At 40.4% G+C, this 22,812-nt stretch overlaps 1 protein-coding gene across 5 annotated transcripts in view; it reads right to left on the reverse strand.

Moving 5' to 3' along the window:
- Positions 1-22,812, reverse strand: part of MTUS1 (microtubule associated scaffold protein 1) — a 130,131-nt gene that overhangs the window by 91,312 nt on the left and 16,007 nt on the right. For all 5 annotated transcript variants that reach the window (XM_041126828.1, XM_041126831.1, XM_041126829.1 and 2 more), the window contains one exon: positions 1,722-3,947. In XM_041126828.1, coding sequence (XP_040982762.1) covers positions 1,722-3,773 — 2,052 coding nt within the window. In that variant the 5' untranslated portion in view covers positions 3,774-3,947. Of the gene's footprint in view, positions 1-1,721; positions 3,948-22,812 lie in introns of those variants that run through there.

Below are 22,812 nucleotides of genomic sequence, written 5' to 3' on the forward strand. Positions count from 1 at the left end.
AAATAACTGGTTTATATGTAGCACTCATCGACCTTTCATACAGAATTCTTGATCCAGTTTACGTAGACACTAATTCATGACCACTCATGCTGTAAAGTTAAGTTTATGAAGGTAAACTCATAAGAATGTACAGCTCTTCATGTGCTTTTCTGTGACTCAAGCCGATATGCAGCAATTTGGTCATATTGATGCACTTTCTACTTTTGACTCCAATCCTCGTCTTCATTTTCAGAAGTTCACCTGTACTTTTCAGAAGACCTCTTGTTTAGTCTGATTGGTCTACTCCACATTTTACAGAATTTGCTCTATTGATTTTCCAGGTACCAGCAGAACAATTACTATCACAAGGGTTTCCACCTTGGCAGCAGGGTGAATTAAAAGCATTCTCTCCAACCCTCAGCAGCAAGAAAAAGGACTGAAGCAGAATCCAGGCTCTGAAAGACTTTAGAACTAAAATAGACCATCCTCGCTTTCATGTTCATTTAGGTTTTCAAGTTAAATTATTCATCATAATAAATAATGTTATGCACTAATTTCTTCTGTAATGTTTCAAAAATGAATAGCTGCTTCTGTTTTGCCTTAAGTAGCTTCCTCTGTATACTGAGCTTTACTGGAGTTTTTCTGGCCAATCAGTAAAGCCCGACAAAAATTCAGACAACGCCAGTTTTACCGGTAAGAGCTGCTGCCTCCATTTCACCAATTTAACATAAGCTGTTGAACCCACAAGTGAACAACAGGAGGGACTCTATATAGCATCAAGACCCCATCTCTGTGTCCCTACCATGCCTCCTGAGATCTTGGTCGGCCCAACCCCCAAAGCTCTTCCCTTTTTTCCGCACCGTTCCATTTCTTTTAACCTTCTTTCAGAGTGTTTGAAAACAGCACATTTCTCCTGACAGGCAGCTGACTCATCTGAAAATATTTCCCAACCAACCAGTGCACGCATACCTCCCGGCCAGGAAGTTTGCACCTTCCAGCTGGCTGACTGCCCAAAACCAGGTATATGCCCTCCGCATGAGAAATATTTCCTGGCTACTCTTAACTACTCTAATGAGTCCCGGTTCTACTTCAAATAAACAAACTCCCAAATTATTCAAAGCAGACAGTTAAATTAAGATGTTAAAAATAAAACACTTGACCAACTTGTTCGTCTTTGGGTTTTGTGCAATTTAATATTATTGTTAATATATGCACAACATTTCTGTAAGTAATTTTTTAAAAGTGTAATTTAGTTCTAAAGCATGTTTTGAAAGAAAAGAAAATACTGAAAACAGCAATTTACCTCTAATGTCTATTTAAAGTTACAGCACCACTAGAATTATCTTGATAAAAGCACATATTAAAGCTATATTTAGAATAGCTTCACCAAGTTACGTTATGCAATTTTACCAGTTTGACTAAATTAAGACTTGTTTGCTTTTATTAGAAATCTTACCAACTGCATTGTCTTAAAAAGACTTTACAAAAAAAATTTTTATACGGAGTAAGATGAAGGCTGAAGATATTAAATCACACTTGAGGCCAAGTGCAACCAGTTTGTAAAACAATATTTCTTCACTCCCTTTATTAGGGAGAGACTTCACCTCAGAAATCAACACTACAGTTACATTTGTAGACACAAAACCCACTCCCCAATTTCCATTCAACACTTTCCAATGCAGAATTCCCTTTTTCCAAATGTACAAAACATATAATTAAGTATGGAAAGAAGAAAAGCTTACCAGAGGAACAGAGTGCAGGTCAAATGTTTCATTTGCCACATTTTTTATCAAGGCTGCTTCCACAAGAACTCCCATGTTGCTGCTTTGCTCCTTTTCACCTCCTGTCGGGTAGATGTTTTGAGCACAGGGCTGCATTAAAGAGTTTGAACTTTCCATTTTCTCATTCAGCATCTCCTCTGAGTTCTCTACACACATTGGAAGTGCAGCAGAAACCAAGGAGCATGCCGAATGGGTAGAGCTTTCTTTGCCAACGTCTTCCGGATTCTGCTTTAATGCAGGTGTCTTTGAAGCCTTGTGGGAAGCGTTTCTGGGATGTGTTGTGGCATGTACGACTTGGCTAGTGAAGAGGTGTTTGTTAAGATGTAGCTTATGGGGCTTATGCACAGGCAATTCCACTTTAGTATCTTTAGCTAGATCCATTTTCTTTTTCAGCACTTTTACAGAGGGGGACAACTGCCTCGGGGAAGCAGCCAGTGAAGATGAGGAGACAGCTGATAGTTGGGGAGACTGGGGAGACCGTTTTAATGCTGGACTGTCTCTTGACTGTAGCACAGGTCTAGACATAACCTTTGGCTTAACATTTTTGAAATTAGGTTTGGGAAAACTAACAATCTCAGATTTCTTCGCTTTGGTTATTGTTGACACAATAGGAGACCTGCCCACTGGTTTTCCTGCAGTTTGACCTGAACTAGCTTTAAGCGAAGGCCTTTTATTATGCCCTCCTACAAACACATCATTTGGTCTTAGTTTAGGAGACTTGCCTCCAAGTTCTGCCAAAGCTGAAACAGAAAAAGTTGTATTTTGTGATCGTTCTTTAGGGGTTGAAGTACATATAACAGAATCACTTTCATCAGCCATAGGACTGAAGACCACAAAAGTTGCTTCACATTTCAGGTCAGGCATAACAGTCCTCTTCAATTTTGGTACACTGCAAGATATGAAAGTGGTGTTGTGCATATCCTGAAGAGAAGCATTTCCAGAGATACTTTGTTCTTTGGTTAAGGGTTCACTGGTTTTCTTTGATACTTGTTCTCCATCCATTTTATCCACTGGGAGAAGGTGCACATTATTTACAGGACTATCCACACATGTTTCAGCATTAGAATTACCAGTTTCATCATAGTCAGCGGCATCCTGCAAGGATTTCACTTGGTCATCTTCATTAATATTAATGCATGGTGATAATGCATCTCTCCTGTAAGGATCCATACATCCAGCAGCTAGTTTTACAGACTGTGCTTCTGTTTCCTGTGATTCTTTATCAGTCTTGTTAGTGTTTTTTAGATAGTGTTCGACACCTGCAGAGGCAGGACGACATACTTCAAGTTCCGAATAGGCATCTGGACTTTCTGAAGCCACTATTGTAGTGGAGAAATTAGGTATTTCTGAGCTGGTTCCATCAAATTTCTCTCTCGTACATACTTCAGAAGAGATTAGTGTTTCTCTCAGATGCATGTCATCATTTTGATCAGTTCCCAGAGATTCACCTATGACATTAGTAACATCCAATGTGCTCAGGTGGCAGAATGCCCTGTCATTTATCAGGGACTGTGTGTTCTGCTCTGAAGCAAGAAGAGGTAATACACATTTAGAGTCAGTCTGACTGTAAGGCACTGATTGTTTGAACCTCTGATCTTGCATTTTTGCCATAGCAACGTTACCTTTCAGTAATTCTGTTGTTTCTTTCAAGTCACAGTTCAAAGCATATACACAAGTCTGTTCAGTCACAGAAGACTTGCATGGAGCATCTGCATCTCCCAACAGAACTCCTGTGCAGTTGTATTCACCAGGTGCCTCCTGCAGATTAAGTGCTTCAATACACTGCTGTTTTAAAAAAGTACTTCTGAAGTCACTTTTCTTTTCAAGAATGGTATCATCTTCATGTTCAGTCACTATACCTTGGTCAGTTGAATTACCATATATCTTGGTGGCACAATTCTTTGTGGAAGGTGTAGCTCTGTCACATGCGTAGTTATTTCTGTTTTCATCCCTTATAAGTAAGGAAGACTTCAAGCCATTCTTTGCTTTGTCATCTGACTTTTCAACATTCATTTTGAAGGCTAAATTTTAAACTGTTTTCATTTTATACTTTTTTAAAATCTCAGAGAATGCAGATTCTTCTGAACTTTGCAGAAAACAGCTTTTCCCTGGAATGCGTCAACTGTCCTGAAAGATATTTAAAAAGTAGTTCTTTGTTTTCATGTTTCCCAAGAGGATTCAAAAATTCTGGAATTAAAAATAAATGAAAAACAATTAGCCAAAACAGGATTTTAAGACAGTAAGCATTCTTAAGCTATTAGTCTTTGAATCCAGTGCAGCTATTTTGACCAACTTCCTTAAGCAAATTAGGCTTTTACAATGATGCCATCCGTACATCCTTACCTTCAGAAGCCATTTCCGCCTCCCGGACTGCCAAGCAACTTTTGAACCCTTTGGTCAGTTGCAACCAAGTGTGACTTTAGGGTTGCATTCTCAGATACCTGGCTTGCTTGGCTTCCAGGCAAGCAAAGGAAAAACCCAAAAGATTTGGCTCAACAGGAAAAAGATATCCGAGGGACAACATGATAGAATGAACCATCATTTTTCCCTCTTCCAATAGCAGGTACCCAACAAAAGGGCATGGTTCCTCACACAGTGTGTAGTCAAGCTGTGAAGCTTCTTACTGCACGGTGCTTGCAAGCCAAAAGCTTACACAGCCTTAAACACAAGCGGCTAAGAGCCATGTAAGAAAAATCTGTCCAAAACTGAATACCAAACTGACTCAAGAATCTCTCAGTCACAAGCCGCAAGCAGCTAGGAGAACTCTAGGGAAGAATCACTACACGCTCATCCTGTTCTTATACTCTTCACTCAGCATTTAGCCCTGGTTACTGCTGGAGACAGGACGCAGCGTTAGGTGGATCTTTAGTCTGACCATGTCTGGTCACACCTATGTTCTTATGTACAAGTTTGCATGAAGAGAGGAAATTAAGAGAGATCTAAATTGTAATAATGATGAAATGCTACTGTATAAGCTCAGGTCTAGAACAGACACCAGAGCAGCAACATAGGAGCAACCCCTAAGAATCGCAGTGAAGAAAAACTTCAGTGTTCATCCCTTGATGCACATAGCAAAGAGCATTAACAACCCCAGACAGAAGTTTTTCTCTGCACTGAAGGCCTCCTTCCTGCCTTTCAAGGAAGCAATGCACAGCAGAGGCAGCTCAAGATCTTCAAAGAGCTGTCTAAAGACATCTGACCTGAAATAAAGAGAAGACGGGGAGGTTCATAATCAGCTCTGGGGTTACAGCAGTACACTGTACTGTAGCCAACAGATAGATGCATGAGACCCCTTCAGAGTCACTGGAGAGCAATTCCTTACACAGCAACAGCCTCCGTCTTCTATAAAGATGACACAAGATTAGCCAAGTGGGGAAACAATTGCAGCATCATCTCCAGCAGAGCAGAGCCGCATATCCTCACCCAAAACCCTACAGAAGCAGAAGGGGATGGGGAAACAACCAAAAAACTAAAGAAAAGGCCTTGCAACATATAAGGACAAGTTCCTAGCAAGCACTAAGACTGCACCCAGGTACCAAAACCACAAGGACGTGAACGAGAGAACATCCAAACTGTCCAAAGCAGCTAGATGACCCCCGTAGCACAACTCCATATGAAAGGCTCCTAGTACCAGAAATGAGACCAGAGGTAGGAAGAACTTCAGGTTTATAAGATGTGGTTGCAGTGGGGTGGAGGATCTGGCGGGAAGAAGGGTCACTTTCAGAGCAATAAAGTCTAAATGGGAGGGACAGAGGTCACTGGATCCAACAAGGGAATCGGGCTGAAGATGCGTTCATCAACAAAGGTCAACATCCCAACCGAAGAACAGGGAAATTGAACAGGTGTTGAACACCATCACACATCTGGAGTGACAAATTCCACTCTCCAATCAAAGAACAGGAAGGAGGAGAACACTTGCCATCAAAAACAATGAGCAAACAGGTCAGTGGTGTTTAACTAAAATGCAGACACCAGAGCATGGTATCCTCAAATGAGGATACTGATATAATGACAAATTTGAAATCTGGTGGGAAGAAAGCAGCAAGACATGAACATCGGGATTAAGTATATAGGGTGGCCAGAAAAACGTACACTACTGTGAGAATTACATTAAAGTCTGAAATTATTTGACTGTAAGTTAACCACAATGACTAGCAGAGTCCCTACAGACTAAAAATCCAGAGATAACAGAAAAACAGAATATTTGATCTGCACTATTGACCATCTCAACTAGGTTGACAATACTGGTTGCAATATACTGAGACAGGTCAAGGAAGCTACAAGATCAGAAAACATAATAATAATAATAATGGGAGACTTCGGCTATCTTGATGTTGATTAGGCACATTGAAGAATAATTCTCTGGTCATATTCTTGTACAGGAATCGATGACTGCTTTGGGAAACAAGTTTGCCATGACAAGAGAACCAACTCTTGATTTGTTCTCCAATGAAGAAATTTAAATCCTCACAGAAACTACATAAACCATTTTGGAAACCACAGCAGGGGAAAGAAAACAAGCTCTTATCAGCAAATACTTTGGAAAGTGTAAAATAAAGCCAGCATACTAAGTAGTGACAGGTTAAGTTGCTAAAAGCAAGAATGCACAATTCAAAAATCTGACATTTTTCCTTAACCCTTATTTTCATCAGCTGGAAACACATCTTGAATAATTACGTTCAAAATAAATCCTTTTAAATACCAATGAAAAGTATAAAGCTTTCCAGACAGCCTGTAGGGCCCGTAAACAGTTTTGAGTACAAAAGCAGCACTCAAATTAAGACCATTCTAGAACTGCAGGAATTTGCGTGCTCACTGTGGACCAAACAGAGTGGCTTCTGGCCCACCACCTTGTCTTTACGTGGGACTTTACGCATCTGTCTCGGACTGAGGGTAAAAAGACCATGGAACAAGGAAACAACAAGCTACTGAGATCAGACAGCACCCTCCTCTGTCCCCCCCTTCCTCCCCCAAGATGAAATGGCTTAACTATCTTAAAATCTCCTCTTCCCTTAAGCTGGTCTAGATCCTTTGCCTACATACTATTATTCAATCGCTATAGAAGCATGAACAATTTCAGCACCCTCATTTACATCTTCCATTAGGAAACCTAAGGCAGATTCAAGAGTTCTTCCAAAAAAGTCTTCCCTGAAGGCAGGGCAAGAACCTGTCCTGAATAATTTTCCATTCATTTAAGTCAATCACAGAATCAACTGCTGAAAAATATTTGCAAACTTTGCTTTCACTGTTGTTTTGACACATTAAAACTAGTTTCTACTTGTCTGGAGACTAGCCCATTACACAGCTTGCTCACCTCGTCATGCAACAAAAAGTTAAGATTCCATTTTGATCCAGCATTAGCTCAGATCCAACCAGCAGTCTTGCCTCTTTCAAGAGCTTTCTTACTACAGAAAACAGGGAACTTCAATATGCCAAGACTTCACAAGACTGAGATCCCAAGAATTTAAAGAATGACATGCTAGCTTACAGTATGCATAGCTAATAATGCCAAAATTTGAAACAGCACAGGCAGATAAGTAAACCTTGATCCAATCAACACTGAAAAAGCTCCAAGAAAAATAAAAGTAGTTTTGAGACCAAGTAGAGAAATGAGGAAGTGTGTTAAAGTTGCATATACGAATGTGCACATGTACGTGTAGAAGTCTGCTCATGCAGTGCTCTGGACTTCCACATAACCAAAGAATATACAGTAATAAACCATTGATTCAACTATTTTTAAAGCAAATTTTCACTTTAGTAATCAATACTTTCACGAGCAACTAGACCAACTTCAACTACAGCTTCATATCCACATTTAGAGTCCTGAAAGTGTCCTGCATAAAAAGTGAGGTATTCCTAAGGATTAACTATAGTGTATAAAAATCTGTAACCTAGATGAACATTAGTCCTTTAAAAAAAAAAATCGACATTCTGTAACTCTGCAGGTACTAATACATTCATCAGGCTTATAAGAACACTTCCTGGCAATGAAAAATTCTTTAGATTTAAGATCTGCCATACGAGGCTGAATGAAAAATTAACTTCAGCCAGCATATCCTCCATAGTAGTGATCAGTAGCAGATGCACAGACACAACAGTTGCCCTTCCCAAGAACATTCCTTCCCAAGAATACACTGTTCCTGGCAACTAATGACTTGGGGTATTCTAAACTAAATACTACCAATAAACTTGCTTGGAGTTTGTCTTGCATCAACAAGCATGATGCATGCCTGGCCTCCACAACACTCTACAGTGCAGCGCAAAAGAATTCAGTTGTTTCATGCCTTCGGTAAAGCTCAATTTGCCAAATTTCAGTTGTATATTTCAAGTGCTTACACATTGCAAAAAAAGTCTTACTTATCAGAGCTCTAAGCTTTCCCCTTCCTCAAGAGATATAAGAGCTTGGAGTAACAGAAGTATCACTTTGAAAAAAAGGGAAAGGAGCTTGGCAAGCAGATTCCCCTAAAAGATCAGCTGCCAGCAGCCCCAGATCCAGGAAAAACACACTACACTACACCACACAGAACTGGGCTCAGAGCAAGATCTTGTCACTTCTACTAACCTACAAGGTGGGTCTGGGGATGTTCTGTACGAGGGCAGAGGGACAGTGACTCATTCAGTACTGGGTAAATAGGAATCAAAACCATATCAATTACAATAGATAATTCAACCTACAAGTTTACAAATCACTACAAAAATGCAAGTCAGTTTGTGTTAGTGTCACAACACAGACAGTCATAATTTACACTTTTCCTGGTACTCCACCTGGACCTTGGTTCTTTCACCCCCACCATCACACAGCATTTACTCAAACCCAGCTACGGGTTTGTGCAGCCTGTATGAAGGGGGATGGGGAATAAATCTGAAAGGAGAGGGTGTACCGAGACATGCAGGAAGGTAGTCTAGAAGTGCTCTAATCAACTAAACATGCTTTGATACCAGACAAAATGCACCATCAGCATCTGTATTTCAGCAGAAAACCATACTACATGGTCACGATTACCACAGTCACTTAAGTCAGAAGCCATTTAAGGCATTTCATATGTCAACACATTACACTACAACCAGTTTACCTGACTGTGGTCTGTAATGCTCTAGCGCTTTCCCCAAACTCATGGTCTCCAGTGATTCAGTCTTCAGAGCACTGGTTCAATGGAAAGCTTCAACTGCTTTTGGACCCTTCTTTTCCCTGCCCATAGTCATTGCTTTTCTAAGATGGAGAATCCTTATCTATTTAATTGTTCATAAACTCTGGCCATCCTTGTTGGCCTGTCTTTAAGGATGTTAGGCTGTTTTCTCTGTCTTCAAGTTTAAACTATTATTTGTAAGCACACAATACACTCAGACATTCAAATGGATTTATACAGTGTCTTGATAACACAGTTTTTCTTCCTTTAATAATTGCCAACTTCTGATTTTTATTGTAAGGTAAGTTACAGGAGAACTCTGTATTCAGAAGTGGAAGACTGGTCCAGTGACTTTTCTCGCAAGTAAATTAAGTCCGTCTTTTACTTAGATAACCAAGATACTTCAAAACAGAGCCTAGAAATGGCATCTAGTATTTTGCAGATTTGTAGGTGCAAGCCCCCAGACCAGGAAGTTCTGCAAACGCACATGCCTTTCCTCCACTCTGTTCTACAGCAACTGACAAGATGAAACTCACGGAAGTAATAGAGATAAGCATACACAAGCCTATGACAAATGCTGGCTATTAAGATGGCATAAGTAAGCAAGTGTACTTTATTGTTTGAGATTAACTGCATGATCAAACAAAACCAAAGCTACCTATTTGAATGCGCAGATGAGAACACCAACAAGCCTCTCGCTTGGCTGTTCCAGCGCTCTCTAATGACTTAATCAGGCTCTCATTTGTAGCTTCATTAAGACAGCATTCATTGCTAAAAGTGGCACAGACTACTCACAAGGTTTTCAAAGTATGGTGCAGTATACAACTGCATACACGGTCAATTATATACTTATTTATCATTCGTTTATCCATTGCCATCTTACAGAAAGGCTGTGCATGGTTTTCCATGAGATCATTATTCAGTCTGTTACTCTTTAGTAACTTGTAAGAATGACATTAAGTTATTACTTCCTGGTTAAATTAGTCATCAACTTTTCAGGAAGATGCTTTGGGGTGGGGGTTTTTTTGCTATTTTATCGCAACTAAGTTGTGTAGAAGAAGCTTACGTTCTTGTACAAGGAAGGATAAACTTTCAGGTCAAAATGAAAGTAAGGAGATGAACCTTCAAAAAAAAAAAAACAATAGCACATTTATTATGGCACTTCTAGGGAAGGTCAAGGTTCAAGTCTTTCTTTTTGAAAGACTTGATTGAATAGCTAAGCACAAACAAGACTGAGACTGTCAGAGCCCTATGTTCAACAATCCTAATCAGTGTCAAGTTCTTTGACTACACAGGGGTTACAAATATTGCTCACCTTCCCTGTTTCCTGGAATTCAGCTAAACTGATTTTCTCCATTGCTACCATTTCACGGGTACATTTATACATTTTGGTATCTTCAAGTTACAAAACAGTGAGCCGTGATTATTCACAGGAATTTTCCTTCTAAGATTGAAATATTATCAGGGTAGGAAGAAAGGTGGTAATAGATTACAAAAACAAAAATGCTTTGTGAATTCATGCTAGGTCTGCCCAGCCACCTGCATACAGCAAATAAGTCAAACTTTAAAGCTGAGCAAAAAAGAAAGCCCACAAGTTTCAAGATAGTTTTCAGATATCTAAGCCTCTCATCATACATTCTTTATTGTAATTTCTCATTATTTAAGGAAAATTCAGCCATCAGCATCCTTGCTGCCCATGTTCCTTTGAACAAACTTCAAACATTCAAAGTAGAAGTTGGGCTGACCTGTTCTGAACAACTGGTTGGTCCTCTCAGCAACCTTTCTACTCTCCATTACATGTTTCTCCTCTTTTACAGAGTTGTCAATCTTCTTAACTTGCCCCACATTCCCCACTTGCTTCTCATCTAGCTGAAGTCAAATCTAGTACAGAAGCAAATACACAGGGAAGCAGTGCAGAATAGCCATTACACCTTGGATTCTCAAGACAAATTGGGGGGGGGGGGGGGGGGGGCTGTTGTTGCTGTTGGTGGTTCTGGGGTTTTCTGTTTTGGTTTTTTTTGGTTGGTTGGGGTTTTAAAATTTTGTTTTAAAATACCCCTCTGAGTATTAGGTCTACAGGCATTTAAGTGAAGACTTTTTATCTGCTGCTAATCTTCTCTTGACTGAGAAGTATAAAGCTTTCACAAAACAGCAAGTACAAAAATGGCAGAAATACTCCACAGAAGCAGCCATGCTGCAAAGGTGGTGGCTAAAATGCCAGTCATAACCCTGGGGGGGGGGGGGGGGGGGATTCTTGTTTCCTAACAATGAGCCACAACTTAGTCATTCATTTGGCAAGTCAGAGCAGAGATGGCTTTAACCATTACCACTGAAATAACTCCTGCATTAAATATTTGCCTTTACAATCAGGTTTTAATGCCAAGCAAATATACCACAATGTGCTAGGCACAGACTGAGACTACTTAAGGTTGTGTGCTGACTTGAAACCTTTCATGTTCCTGAACTATTTTATGAAGCATCTGTGCCCCCAGACCTAGTGTGAGTGCTACACAAGTAGCTGACTTCATCAGTATTCTGGCTAGTACAGTGACTGTGACAATGGAATGAGATAGCTAAGGCCACAAAAAGACTCATCTGCTCCCGTGCATTGCGTGTCCTTTCAGATCTTCACCTAAAACTGAGAAGTTGTTCAGCGACTGGCTATCTTTAACACTAACATATTATAATATGAACTAGTTTACGGAGCATTTGGATTACTCTCAACATAGCCTGTACTGAAGCAAGACACAAGTACAGCAGTATTATTTAGCTCTAGTGGATTATTCTGTGTAACAAATCTATAACCTGATTAATTTACCTGAAAAAGCAGATCAACACGGTCTCTAACGACTAAAAAAGCAGCATCTTTGCCGTGATATCATTTTGCAGTACAAATTGAAGAATTATACAAGATGCTTAGGCTATCTCACGTTAACCAGGTCAGGAGTTTAATCAGCTCACAGTTTTTGCAGACTCAAAGATGCTTGGTGTGCAGAAGTGGTCATTCATTCAGAAAAGACTACAGCCAGCCAAGAACAGTTTCCACTTACTCTACAAGAAATTCTACCACTCAGTTAGGACTGCACTTTTGCACAGCAACAGCATCACAGCAGAATTTAGTTCTGAAGATGCTGTACTTGCCAATTAAAGAACAGCTATTATTACACCTTTTCAAAAAATATGTTCAAGGCTACTGATTACATATAGTGAACAAAATCTAATCAAACTGCAATAAACTGGTTATGAGAAATAGTATTTTGGTAGCCAAACAGGAAAGAGCTCTAACCCAATGATTAGAAGTCATAAAGGTGCAGTGGTTGTTGAGGATAATCAGTGCTGAATAGTAGTTTAAATCCTACCAATCCTAACAGTTTCACCAATATTTCACCTGCAGTGTTGCACAACTGGGATCTGGAGTAACTGGGCAAATCACAACCATTGGTCCAAATGTTGTAGTCTCAGGAGAAAAAAACCCCACACATAATTTTTATATTCAAAAAATCTTATGTTCCCTACAAAGGGAACTTTCTCACAGTGAGATCAGTCCTGCTACAAAAGTTTACGTTTTATTCTTTTTACATTTTTTGTTTGTTTGCCTTTCGGTCCCAGAAGACACAAGCCTCCGAATCCAAGAGGGACTAGCTCTGCAAAGCTAAACACAGCACTGCACCTCCAGGACAGACAAATGACAAGAAAGATGCCGTGACAGTGTTGCAGAGCTGTTCAGAGAAAATAGCTTGATTTGTGCAACACTATTAGGTAGCAGGCTGCAGCTGGTGCCCTCCAGAAAGCACGAGCTCCCCGTGCCGCTTGACACGGCTGCCGACAGGCTGCCTGTGGCCCCGCGAGGGCCAAAATTCCACCGGGACCTGGTGCGTGAAGGACTGGAGAGAAGGGGGAGCTGGGCACACATTGCTTAGAAGGCTGCCAGGGCAAGGTTATTAGTCTCACCCAGGTGATCTGGAAGGGATCCAGATATGTAGGCTGCTGCCTGGCTCCCTGCGGATCCCCCTCAGCTCTGGGGAAGGGGGCTCCACTTGAGCCCTGAGCAGCAGCACTCCTGCGGAGGGTTCTGTGTCTGCAGGGCAACAGCAGGACTCAAAGCTCCTGTACAGAAATTGTCCTGTCAGTCCCTCTGAGACCCCGCAGGAATGCTTTAGTCTAGCAAAGAATTATAAATTTCTTCCTTAAGATTCAAATCCATTATTTTAATATTTTTCCTTGAATCGAGCTGCTTAAAGTTAGGCATCAAATTCAAATGCTGCCTATTATAGCCTACGCTGTTTTACAGTATAGCCAAACCTCTACACCAAAGCCTTAATCAGAGAGCTGAAAAGTGTTTTAACTTCAAATGCGAGCCTCTCAAACAGTTCTCCCCATTCAACTATTTAGCTGACTTGACAGCTTCTCACAAGAGAAAAGCGTATATACATCACCAGATCATTGCAGACACCCTGGAACTACAGTTATATGGGAACATTAGCTTTGATTTCAACTCAGGACTTACCAAATCAATGCCATGGGCAGCGTCAGAAGCATTACACACTCGGTGCCACATCCATACCTGATGTTCTCAAGTGAGTTTCAGCTTCTGCTACAGCCTCCCCTTGAGACACGAGATGCACACAACTAGAGGACATTACACACACACTAGCAAAGTACTGTCTCTGTGCTACAAAGTGGAAAAAGCAGCACCCTAGTTTTATAATAAACTAGATCATAACCCTTGAATAACTGACAACCTAACAGGAGCTACATGATTAACAGGCAAAAACTGCCTTTCTCTTCCTTTGGCTGGTTTTTGAGAGTCAGTTCTGTCTTTTTTGCAAGGACTGATCACACATTAACTTTTACTATACAGCCCCCTAAGTCAGATGATTCACTCGTACATATAGATTAGCTCTCTAGAGTCTCTAGGACTTGGTGCCATGTATAAACTACCCAGTTTACAATACAGCTCACCTCACATTTAACCGCTTTGGCTTTGACTTCAACGGCTTTATAAGCCTGATGGACGGAAAACCTGGATTGCATACAAGCAGTGACAGCAGCATGATGATTTTAAGGACGTTGCTCTGATCTAGTACACTTCAAGCAGTCATTCTACAACCAGACACCCAGTTTGTTAGCAGCAACCTATAAAATACTATGTCTTCAGCTAAAGCACATTTAAGATGTGCAAATCTGCAGCAGAAGATAATTGGGAGAACACACAGATAAAGGGGCTTTCCATTATTACCACCTAAAAAAAGGTGTTAGTGGAAAAAAATTACTGCAACTTCTATAGATTCTGCACAGGGACAGGCAATACAAAGATTCAAGTTGACTGATGCTTTTATATTCTTACAGTCAAAACTCAAAGCTTCCCCTACTCAAAACTGTAGAGAGCACCACGGTGTACAGCATCACTATGCACAAGCTTCTCCAAAGCTGTACTTTCAGGGCTGTTCCTCCAAGGACATAACACACATCCATCATTAAGAGGGCAACAGAGACAGAATGTTATTTCTGGATTTATGTTGGTCACAGACCTTCATTATTTAATTCTGATAAGTACCAACACCAAATGGCAGTTGCTGGGTCAAACAGTCACTTAACAGTACAGAAAGCCATGAAACTATCATCCATACCAGAAGCAAGTCAGAAACACTAGCATTTCATACAGCAAGTACTTCACCACTCTGCAATGTGTGTGGAAAACTCCTACACAGGGCTAACACAAATAAGCATACCTGGGTAACTTTATACAGTTGATGTTAGCTTGGGACACAGATAAGCAACTCTGCTTCCTGTGTTTCAGCTTAAAGAAGCAAGAAAACAATTCTCGCATTGGGACAGGTATTTGGGCTGCACATAGCATAAGTGGGGTGTTTTGTGAGAATGAGGAAGAAACATTCTTGTCAAAAAAAAAAAAAAAAAAAAAAGAGAAATTTGCTTAGGTACCTAATAACAGTTAATTGAACTTGCACAACTGAATACTGTCCTGTGAAGGGTGACCAACTTTTTTTTTTTCAAAGCAGTCTCAGCAAGTTTAAGTTTGCATGACAGAATTATTTCATCTATCACCATCAAGTTCTCCAAAGCATGTTAACAATGCTGTCGTTTCTAGATTTCCATCTAGAAATTCACCAATCCACCACTGTGAAGTGCAGAAGCAAGGATCCTCACATCCTGCTCAATCAGGACTCTGAATGCACAGTTTGTTGATAACAAGTTCTCTGGTAAATGAAATTACAGAATGCTGGAGCAGCCTGATTTGAGAAGGGTTGCCTAGGCAGGGGAAGGGAAAAAAAAACAACAAAACAGAAAAAACCCCAAACCACAGACACACACCCAGTGCTGAGTAATCCTAGAAAATAAATAGGGGAAAAAGTCATGAAGCTTCTCCTGCTAGGAAAATACATAGCCCTAACTGCTGAATGCTGAGGAAAAAACGTTGAGCTGAGCAGACCATCCAGAAAGAATCCACAAGAGATCTCTGTCCCCTGATCTCTCGTTTCCATTCCTCTAATTTTTGAGTATTTATTAGTTAGAGCGCTCTCTCCCTCCATCAGGTATTGGGGGATGTTCCTGGAAGAGGACAGTTTCTACCCTGATGTTTTCCCCTCAAATCCACCACTGGGGTTCTGTTTTCTCTGAGCCAAGTTAAACATACCAGAGGCATTTTCACAAGTCATTTGGGTAGTATACTGCTCACAAACATCCACTGCAAGCAATTAATGCTGCATTAGGAACCTTCTCCAGAGGAAATTGCCTCACAAGAAGCAGGGGTAGAAGGGATTGGCACCTGGAAACCACTTGCTTCAGTCCTCTGGAAAGTCCATCTACAGCTAAGCCTTCAGGGTTGCAAAGCAGTAGTTGGTGGTTAGACTTAAAATTGTTCAAATGGTTTCTGAAATAAGTACAGAGGAACAGCAGTTCGCAAAATAGATCTAGGAATACACTGGGTGTAATAAAGCTTCCTTGGGCTAGATTTCTTGCATCTACAAAGTAGTTTCCAGTCAAAACTGGGTATGCCAAAAGTCAGAAGTGGGGACAGTCCCCAGTGACTGGGACAACTGTCATGCAGGAGGGCCAAGGTTCAATTTGCCTAGAAGTACCAAGTGCTCAAGTTTAGATATGCTCTTCCACATGACAGACCGACTGGTGGCTTGGGTACTTCATTTCTGACCACTGATAAACATCTTTAAAAAAAAAAAAAAAAAAATCTGGAGATGCTCTCTGATTTCTCTTAAAGGAGAAAGGAGAAAAAAGTATATTCTGAAACTATTACTTGACAAGTAAACAGCCTCTACTGAGGCACACATATCAGCCTAAAAATCAAGTTGTGTGTCAGACAGTCAAGCCTTCCACATCAATAGAAGTTGCTAGACTGAGTCCTTTGAACGTTTTCTTCACAGATCACTGTGTACAGAGAACTGCAGATGTGAAAGGTAGCAGAAGTAACCATTTTCATAATATTAAACTGTACTGAAGTTTCCTGAATTGTTTCATGCAATCTTCCTCTCCCCACCCAAGGCAGAAGCAAGAGCAACTGCCTGCTTAAGCTCCCAGTTTCTAAAGGTTTTAAGTCTTACCAGTTTACCACCCACCTCTGTCGTAGTAGTTGCACCAAATCTGGTTTGTGTTTCTCCCCACTGTGTCCCTGAATTCCAAGTTTGCATACTAGGATTGAGAATTTGGGGTTTTCAATTATTCCCATCCACATTTCAAACTAAAAGGTGGCAACTAATAAATTTAAGTGCTTCGGACAAACTACACTTATTCCTAAAAATTATTTTAGGTATACAAACCAATAATTCCATGTACTACACAGAGACTGTGATTTCACATACCAGGTGGTAATACAAACCAAACCCAAGCCAAGCACATGCTATAGCAGAGAAGCAGCATTTGGGATACTATATGAGAATGCTTTTTATCTCCAATACATACAAGAGATTCACAGAGACTCCACTGAAAGAGCCTTACACCTTGAGAATAAAGTGGCATTCACATACCAACAAGCGGGAGAGCATGTTCTGGCTTAAGCAGAGTAATCTTTACTAACACAGGAACCACTGCAGCCATCAGTGCCTTCTGTTCAACTCTAATCTCAGTGCACCAGCTTAGTAACCAATTTTTACATCTCCGTCCTATCACATTATTAAAGCATGGTTCAGTTATTTTGCACAGAATGGACCGGACACAAGATACAGCACTATCCCACTGTGCTTACTTCAACAAGCCTACCCAGCATTAGCTACCAGATGCAGAAATAAAATGGAATGAATGTCAGTATTCAGATTTATTTATATGTCAGGTACCTGTATGTTTGCTCGTAAGACCACGCAATAGAAAAATGGATTTTAAAAGCTCTTTGACAAAGCAATCGCTAGTCTTATCATAGCCACAGATTTAGTGCAATAACACATCGGAGCTTACTGTCAGGATAACTTGATGAATCAGATGCCTATCTCTTATTCTTTGATATAAAGTGTAACTCATTTATATTCTACAAGGACAAAATACCAGTTCTAGTACAGAACTATAAATTACTAGTTCTTTAAATAACACAAAAAACATTTACTAAGATCCCTGTTCGGTTAAGCATTCAACGTGAAATATGTACGCATATCAACAGTTAGATCAGTGAATAATTCAGATCCCAAACCAACCACAGGAGAATTGCTTCTATTCTGAATGAAACAGTGTAACAAGTCAGAATCAGACTGCGCTAACTGAAATCAGAGCACCAGCAACCATGAGCACCAACACCTCGCTGAGCAAGAGTCCATGTTTGCCTAGACTCACCCCATGGCCTGGACAGATTAATCTTGCACGTACTCAGAAGGTCAATACATTCAAAATATTCAGTATAGAAGGGGAAACCAAATACCAACTTAGAGAACATTCCTGTGGTCTTGCCACCAGACCTCTCTCAAATTGAGGCTGCCAAGTTTCATGTATCTCATGTTACATGAGTCACAAGAGTTTGACAGCCCTGTCATGCCATCCCACCTCTGCCGAGAGGCAGAGCCAGCTGAGGTCCAGGAAAGCTGACAGCTCCTCCAGCACAAGAGAAACCACCTCAGCAGCTTCTAAGAGCTCAAGAGATGCAACTGCAGTGATCAGAGCTGTGCACTCACTTAAACAGCAACAACAACTACAAGGACTATACCACCATCAGGATGGGGGTACACCCCAAACCCAGACTCTCCTGACTGCAGGCTGCCACACATTTTCCCCACAACAAGAATAAACCCCTACAAGTTCACACACTCCTTTAGAAAGCTATGGATGCCTGGAAAAAAAATGGTTTAGTCAACACAGGAAGAAAAATTAAGATCCCTCCTGAAAAAGCATGTCTGAATAAGAGTCCCCACCCAGAGCAGAACAGCAGAGATGACTTTTAGATTACTGACTAGGAAAAAAAAAAAGTGAGTGAGAGTCACAAGACCACTTTCCACTTAATACCTACCATATTCAGAAAGAAACAAGATGTCAGTTCTGTCACACTTATTTAGAAAGAATATATACAGAGAAATACCAGTCACTAGCTCCTTCTCCTGGCAGCAGGTGCTTGCAGACTTTCAGATATTGGTTAAGTGCTTGAGTGGCAACAGCCACAGAACAAAAGTCAGCCACTGTGCTGATGCAAATACAAACCACCTGCTTTCACCAACTAAAGCCTCATTGGTAAAGCAGAGAGCCAGGCTGACAGCTGAAAGTCAGGAAGCCTCTATTGCAAGGCACAGGTGGGCACATTTGCTTTCCAAGCACCTGAATGGGTTGTCAGAGACAGCCTCATGTAAGGTACGGTGACCAGGAACAGGACAAGATGTGCAAGGATCACACAATTGCTCCTTTTTTTCCCCACAGGTGAAAGTCCATTCCCAGGCAGCAATTGGTACTATGTGATCACTTCAGATCCCATGCTCCCTCAGACCATAGTAGGGGAAACGAAGTTAGCAGTCCCCATCACTGCCTCCATAGCCTGCACTCCTTCACTCCATCTGTTGAGGAAAGAATCAGTTTCAGAGAGTAATGAAAAGCAGCACTTTAGTCAGCTGTGACAACAGTTTCCCCTTTTCCATTTGAAAAACATATCTGTGTTCACACAGAGACAGGGGTGTAGGTCAGAGCCCACAGCAGTTTCACTGTTCTCATTTCATTAAATGTCTAAGCAGATTCAGCTTAATGCACTTTTTCCAGACCTTCTGGTTGGAGATGTTAGCCCACTGTGCTACAGGCTAACCCTGTCTGGCTGTGTAGGACTCCTGACACCCGCCACAGTTTCCACTCTGACTGTTTAAGTGTGTTAGACACTATTCCCCACGTGCACATGCTTCCTTGCATGCACTTTTCACCTTTCAGTGGCAATAAGATAAAGACATTTTATTAAGAAAAAGCTTAAGCTTTTTGGAAAAGCGTTGTTACCAGTCCTACTCTATGGTAACAGAAAGCCACAGGTGAAGATGTGAGGTATAGAAACACAGGCATGAAACTAAAACTAATCCCTCCCTTCCTCCTCTGCCATTTCAGGGTTAGAATAGGGGACACTGAAAATAGATATTATTCTTAAAAGGTTGGTAGATAACCTAAGAAATAGCATTGTAAATTTAAGATATTACCACTGCACTGCAATCCTTCAAAAGCTACTTCTGGGATTTCTTTAGAAATAATTACTACTCTTATCTAACAGAGACTGCAGGTCTGAATGCCACATCCAGCCTTTCCTCCTGCATAGCTGTTTCAGCAAGAAAGGTAAAGATCACAACAGATCTCAAAGCTAAGCTGAAGCCATGGCTACCTGTTTTCTTGTCCCAAAGCCCTTGAGTCACCAAAGGAGAACGGCAGCAAGAGGGAGGGAGCCCACTATCACCTGAACTGCAGCTTTTTAAACAGTCACTGATTTACCTGTCCCTGTTGTTAAGCTCTATCCCTGAGCACTGGATGCTTGTTTGTAGGTTAGTTAGTCCTGCCTACAAGTTCAGCTCTATTAAGACAGAGTATTTATTACAATTTAATAACACATTCAAGTCAATAACTGTGTTGGTTTAAATACATTTTGCAATATAACATTGATTTCCTATGCTTTCCCATTCTAGATATAGGTCTTCCACCCCCTCCCATTAAGGGGAAACACATTAGATTTCTACTACCACCTTTAAAAGTTTCATTGATCTGTCATTCTATTTAGAAATCAAATACTGGTAGCTCCTGTTTTAGTATCTTAGCTTAGCTAAAGATAGCAACAGATGAAAAAGCAGTGCCTTAGCATGCAAAGATCAATGATCAAAGATCATCTCAAATACTGAGAATACCAAAAAAGCCACTAAGTAGAGGCCTTTTATCATCCCCGACTCTCCATTTTAAGAACAGCAACATGATTGTTCTTCCCAAACTTTAATAGAAAATGGCATATTATACTAGTTTTGCCAACACATCAACCAGCCTTCCAGGAAATAATGTGTCAGCAACATCTGGAAACTACTTGCAGGGTTTTTTTTTGACATTTCTCTCCCAGCCTGGCATGTTTTTAGCATTAATTGTGGAAGCCACTAATGCTTCTGGTTTAGCTGTTAAATTTAAAACACCAGGGAACATTAAATCAGTGATAGTATGTGGTTATCATTTGAGAGAAGTCACCAAACCTCCCTCACAAAGACTACCAGCTTCTATTTAATTTTTGCAACTAAAAGGTTTACTTTGGACTACATTTAGGCAAACAGCTTCGGAAAGTACAAGTAATCTTATTATCCCCTAAGGAGCAAAGAATAAACTGTAAGAGCCACATACAAGAGTATGCTTCTGTATTTATGGAATAAACAAAATAATACATTTGGAAAGTTATTTGGAATACAGTAGCATCTTACACTAGGGCATGGGGGAAAGAAAGACACACCACAAACTACTTACCATAGTCAAAGCACAAGCCTTCTAAAAAAGACAAGCTGAGGCTGAGAGAGATTAGTCATCAAAAGCTCTCCTCAGTGGCATACATCAGAGAACAAGCAATCAGTAAAATTAAGGGGAAAAGAAAACAAAACAAAACAAAAACATAGAAGCCAGACTCAGAGTCCTCTCATGAGATTTCAACTTTCAGAGATCAGTTCAGCCATGCAGCAATAAAAGGCTCAGGCTGAAGAATTTTCCTTAGACTCTCTGCCAGCGCTGCATCAAAAGCTCCCTGTGTGCTTCCAACATGTCCTAAGAGCAGGTTTGACTAGGACTTCAGAGATTTGACAGATGATGCTTACAAAGAGGTATTTTCTGTAATGCTTCAGACCTTATTTACAGTGATGGACAAGAGCTCTATTCAACAAAGTAGCTAACTGGTTTGCCCAGCAAGGTCTGGACCAAAAGGAGGATGGATTTGTCCAACTCCCCTTTCTGTTACTGAGGAACTCGTAAGACTTAAAAAACACAAACTGCTATTTTCATAAAGCTGTGGGCTACCACAACTCAAATACAGAGCCAGGTTACGAACTTACTCCACAGCAGTTACCATGCCCCTGAGTTTTTGCACAGTGTCACCTGTGCTGCCTGCCCAGGCTCCACAAGGAGCTGGGTGTTCAGAGCTCGTGGCGTGTAGGCACTGGGGTGGCAAAACATTGCCCCTGTGCTCCAAGTCACAAAGAGGAAACACACATGGACATGCAGGTGTCCCATGTCGTCATCCCCCACCACCACCGTCCTTCCCCTGTGCATCATAAATTACAACAAACAGCTACCATAGAAGACAACTTTATATTAAAAAGTCTGCAGAGCAGCTTGGACAAATTTAATCTTAACCTACCTTCAGATAGCCCAAGGAAAGAACAGTTGTTTGGAAAAGTCACATTGCAACACGTCAAACAGTTATTCATTTTTGCCCTACAGAACTAACAGTTCTCCCTCACCCTTTTTAAGTGACATAAACCACAGTCTCCCACTCCTGTCTGCTACAGGCAAGGAAAGATGAATATGGTGCTTCCAAAAAGCTGGAGACTTTCCTTTACTCAATTAATTTAACCACATCATAGATTTACCCTAGAAGTGTGTAATTTGCTGTTACGCCTATTTACTGTAGCCTTCTCAATTAATTCAGCATTGCAGGAAAAGTAAAAGAAAAAAAAAGCAAGCTAGGATACACTAGCTATGTAAAACAGTGTTAAGTATTTCTTTCCTCAGGGTATAAAAGAATTGCAATAAATATAAACAAATACATTTTAACACAGTCAATTTAAATGTGAAATTATGACAGCTATATTAAACTCCACTGTAACATATTCATCATTCAAATTAAGACATTTGAGTGGCATGTGCTCACTGACAATGTTTTAAACAAAGACAAACCACTGGCTTTGGGTACACAGAGTTGGAGACTTAAACATTTCAGAATAATTTCTCGTTCTGAAAAAGAAACAGAACTTTCCATTCATTTACTTTATTCAGTTCAATGACTGGGTTTTCAAGCGATAAGAAATGAAACCAACTTGAAGTCTCTTAAAAGGTCACAAAATTAAAGAATTTTTTTTTTAAAAACCCTATTACTTCTGAAAAAAGAAGTTAAGAATCTACGGTAAAAAATGCATAATGTGCATCCTGTTGGTGATACATAAGTATTACAAGAAACGATGCAGTTATCTTTGATTATAAATGAGAATTGATAATGTACCATCCTTAAAAGAAGGCACAGAATATCAGCTAACTCTTCTTCCTACACAGAAATATGTGAAAACTCTTACACTACCAAGACATCCTTTAGCAACAGATGCTAAATGAATAAAATGCTCTCAGGAAACAACTCTTAAACTATCACACATTCCTAGATGACAACCTCTACCAATGAGCTTTGCAGCATTAAAGTCCTTCAAGGTGTCAAATGAACTAATTTGGCAAATCCAAGTCTCTTTCTGTTCCTGAAAGAGCCTTGCAAAAGTCATCTGGATGGCAATAGG

Source organism: Aquila chrysaetos, chromosome 1 (genome assembly GCF_900496995.4).
Source record: "Aquila chrysaetos chrysaetos chromosome 1, bAquChr1.4, whole genome shotgun sequence".
Lineage (NCBI taxonomy): Eukaryota > Metazoa > Chordata > Aves > Accipitriformes > Accipitridae > Aquila > Aquila chrysaetos.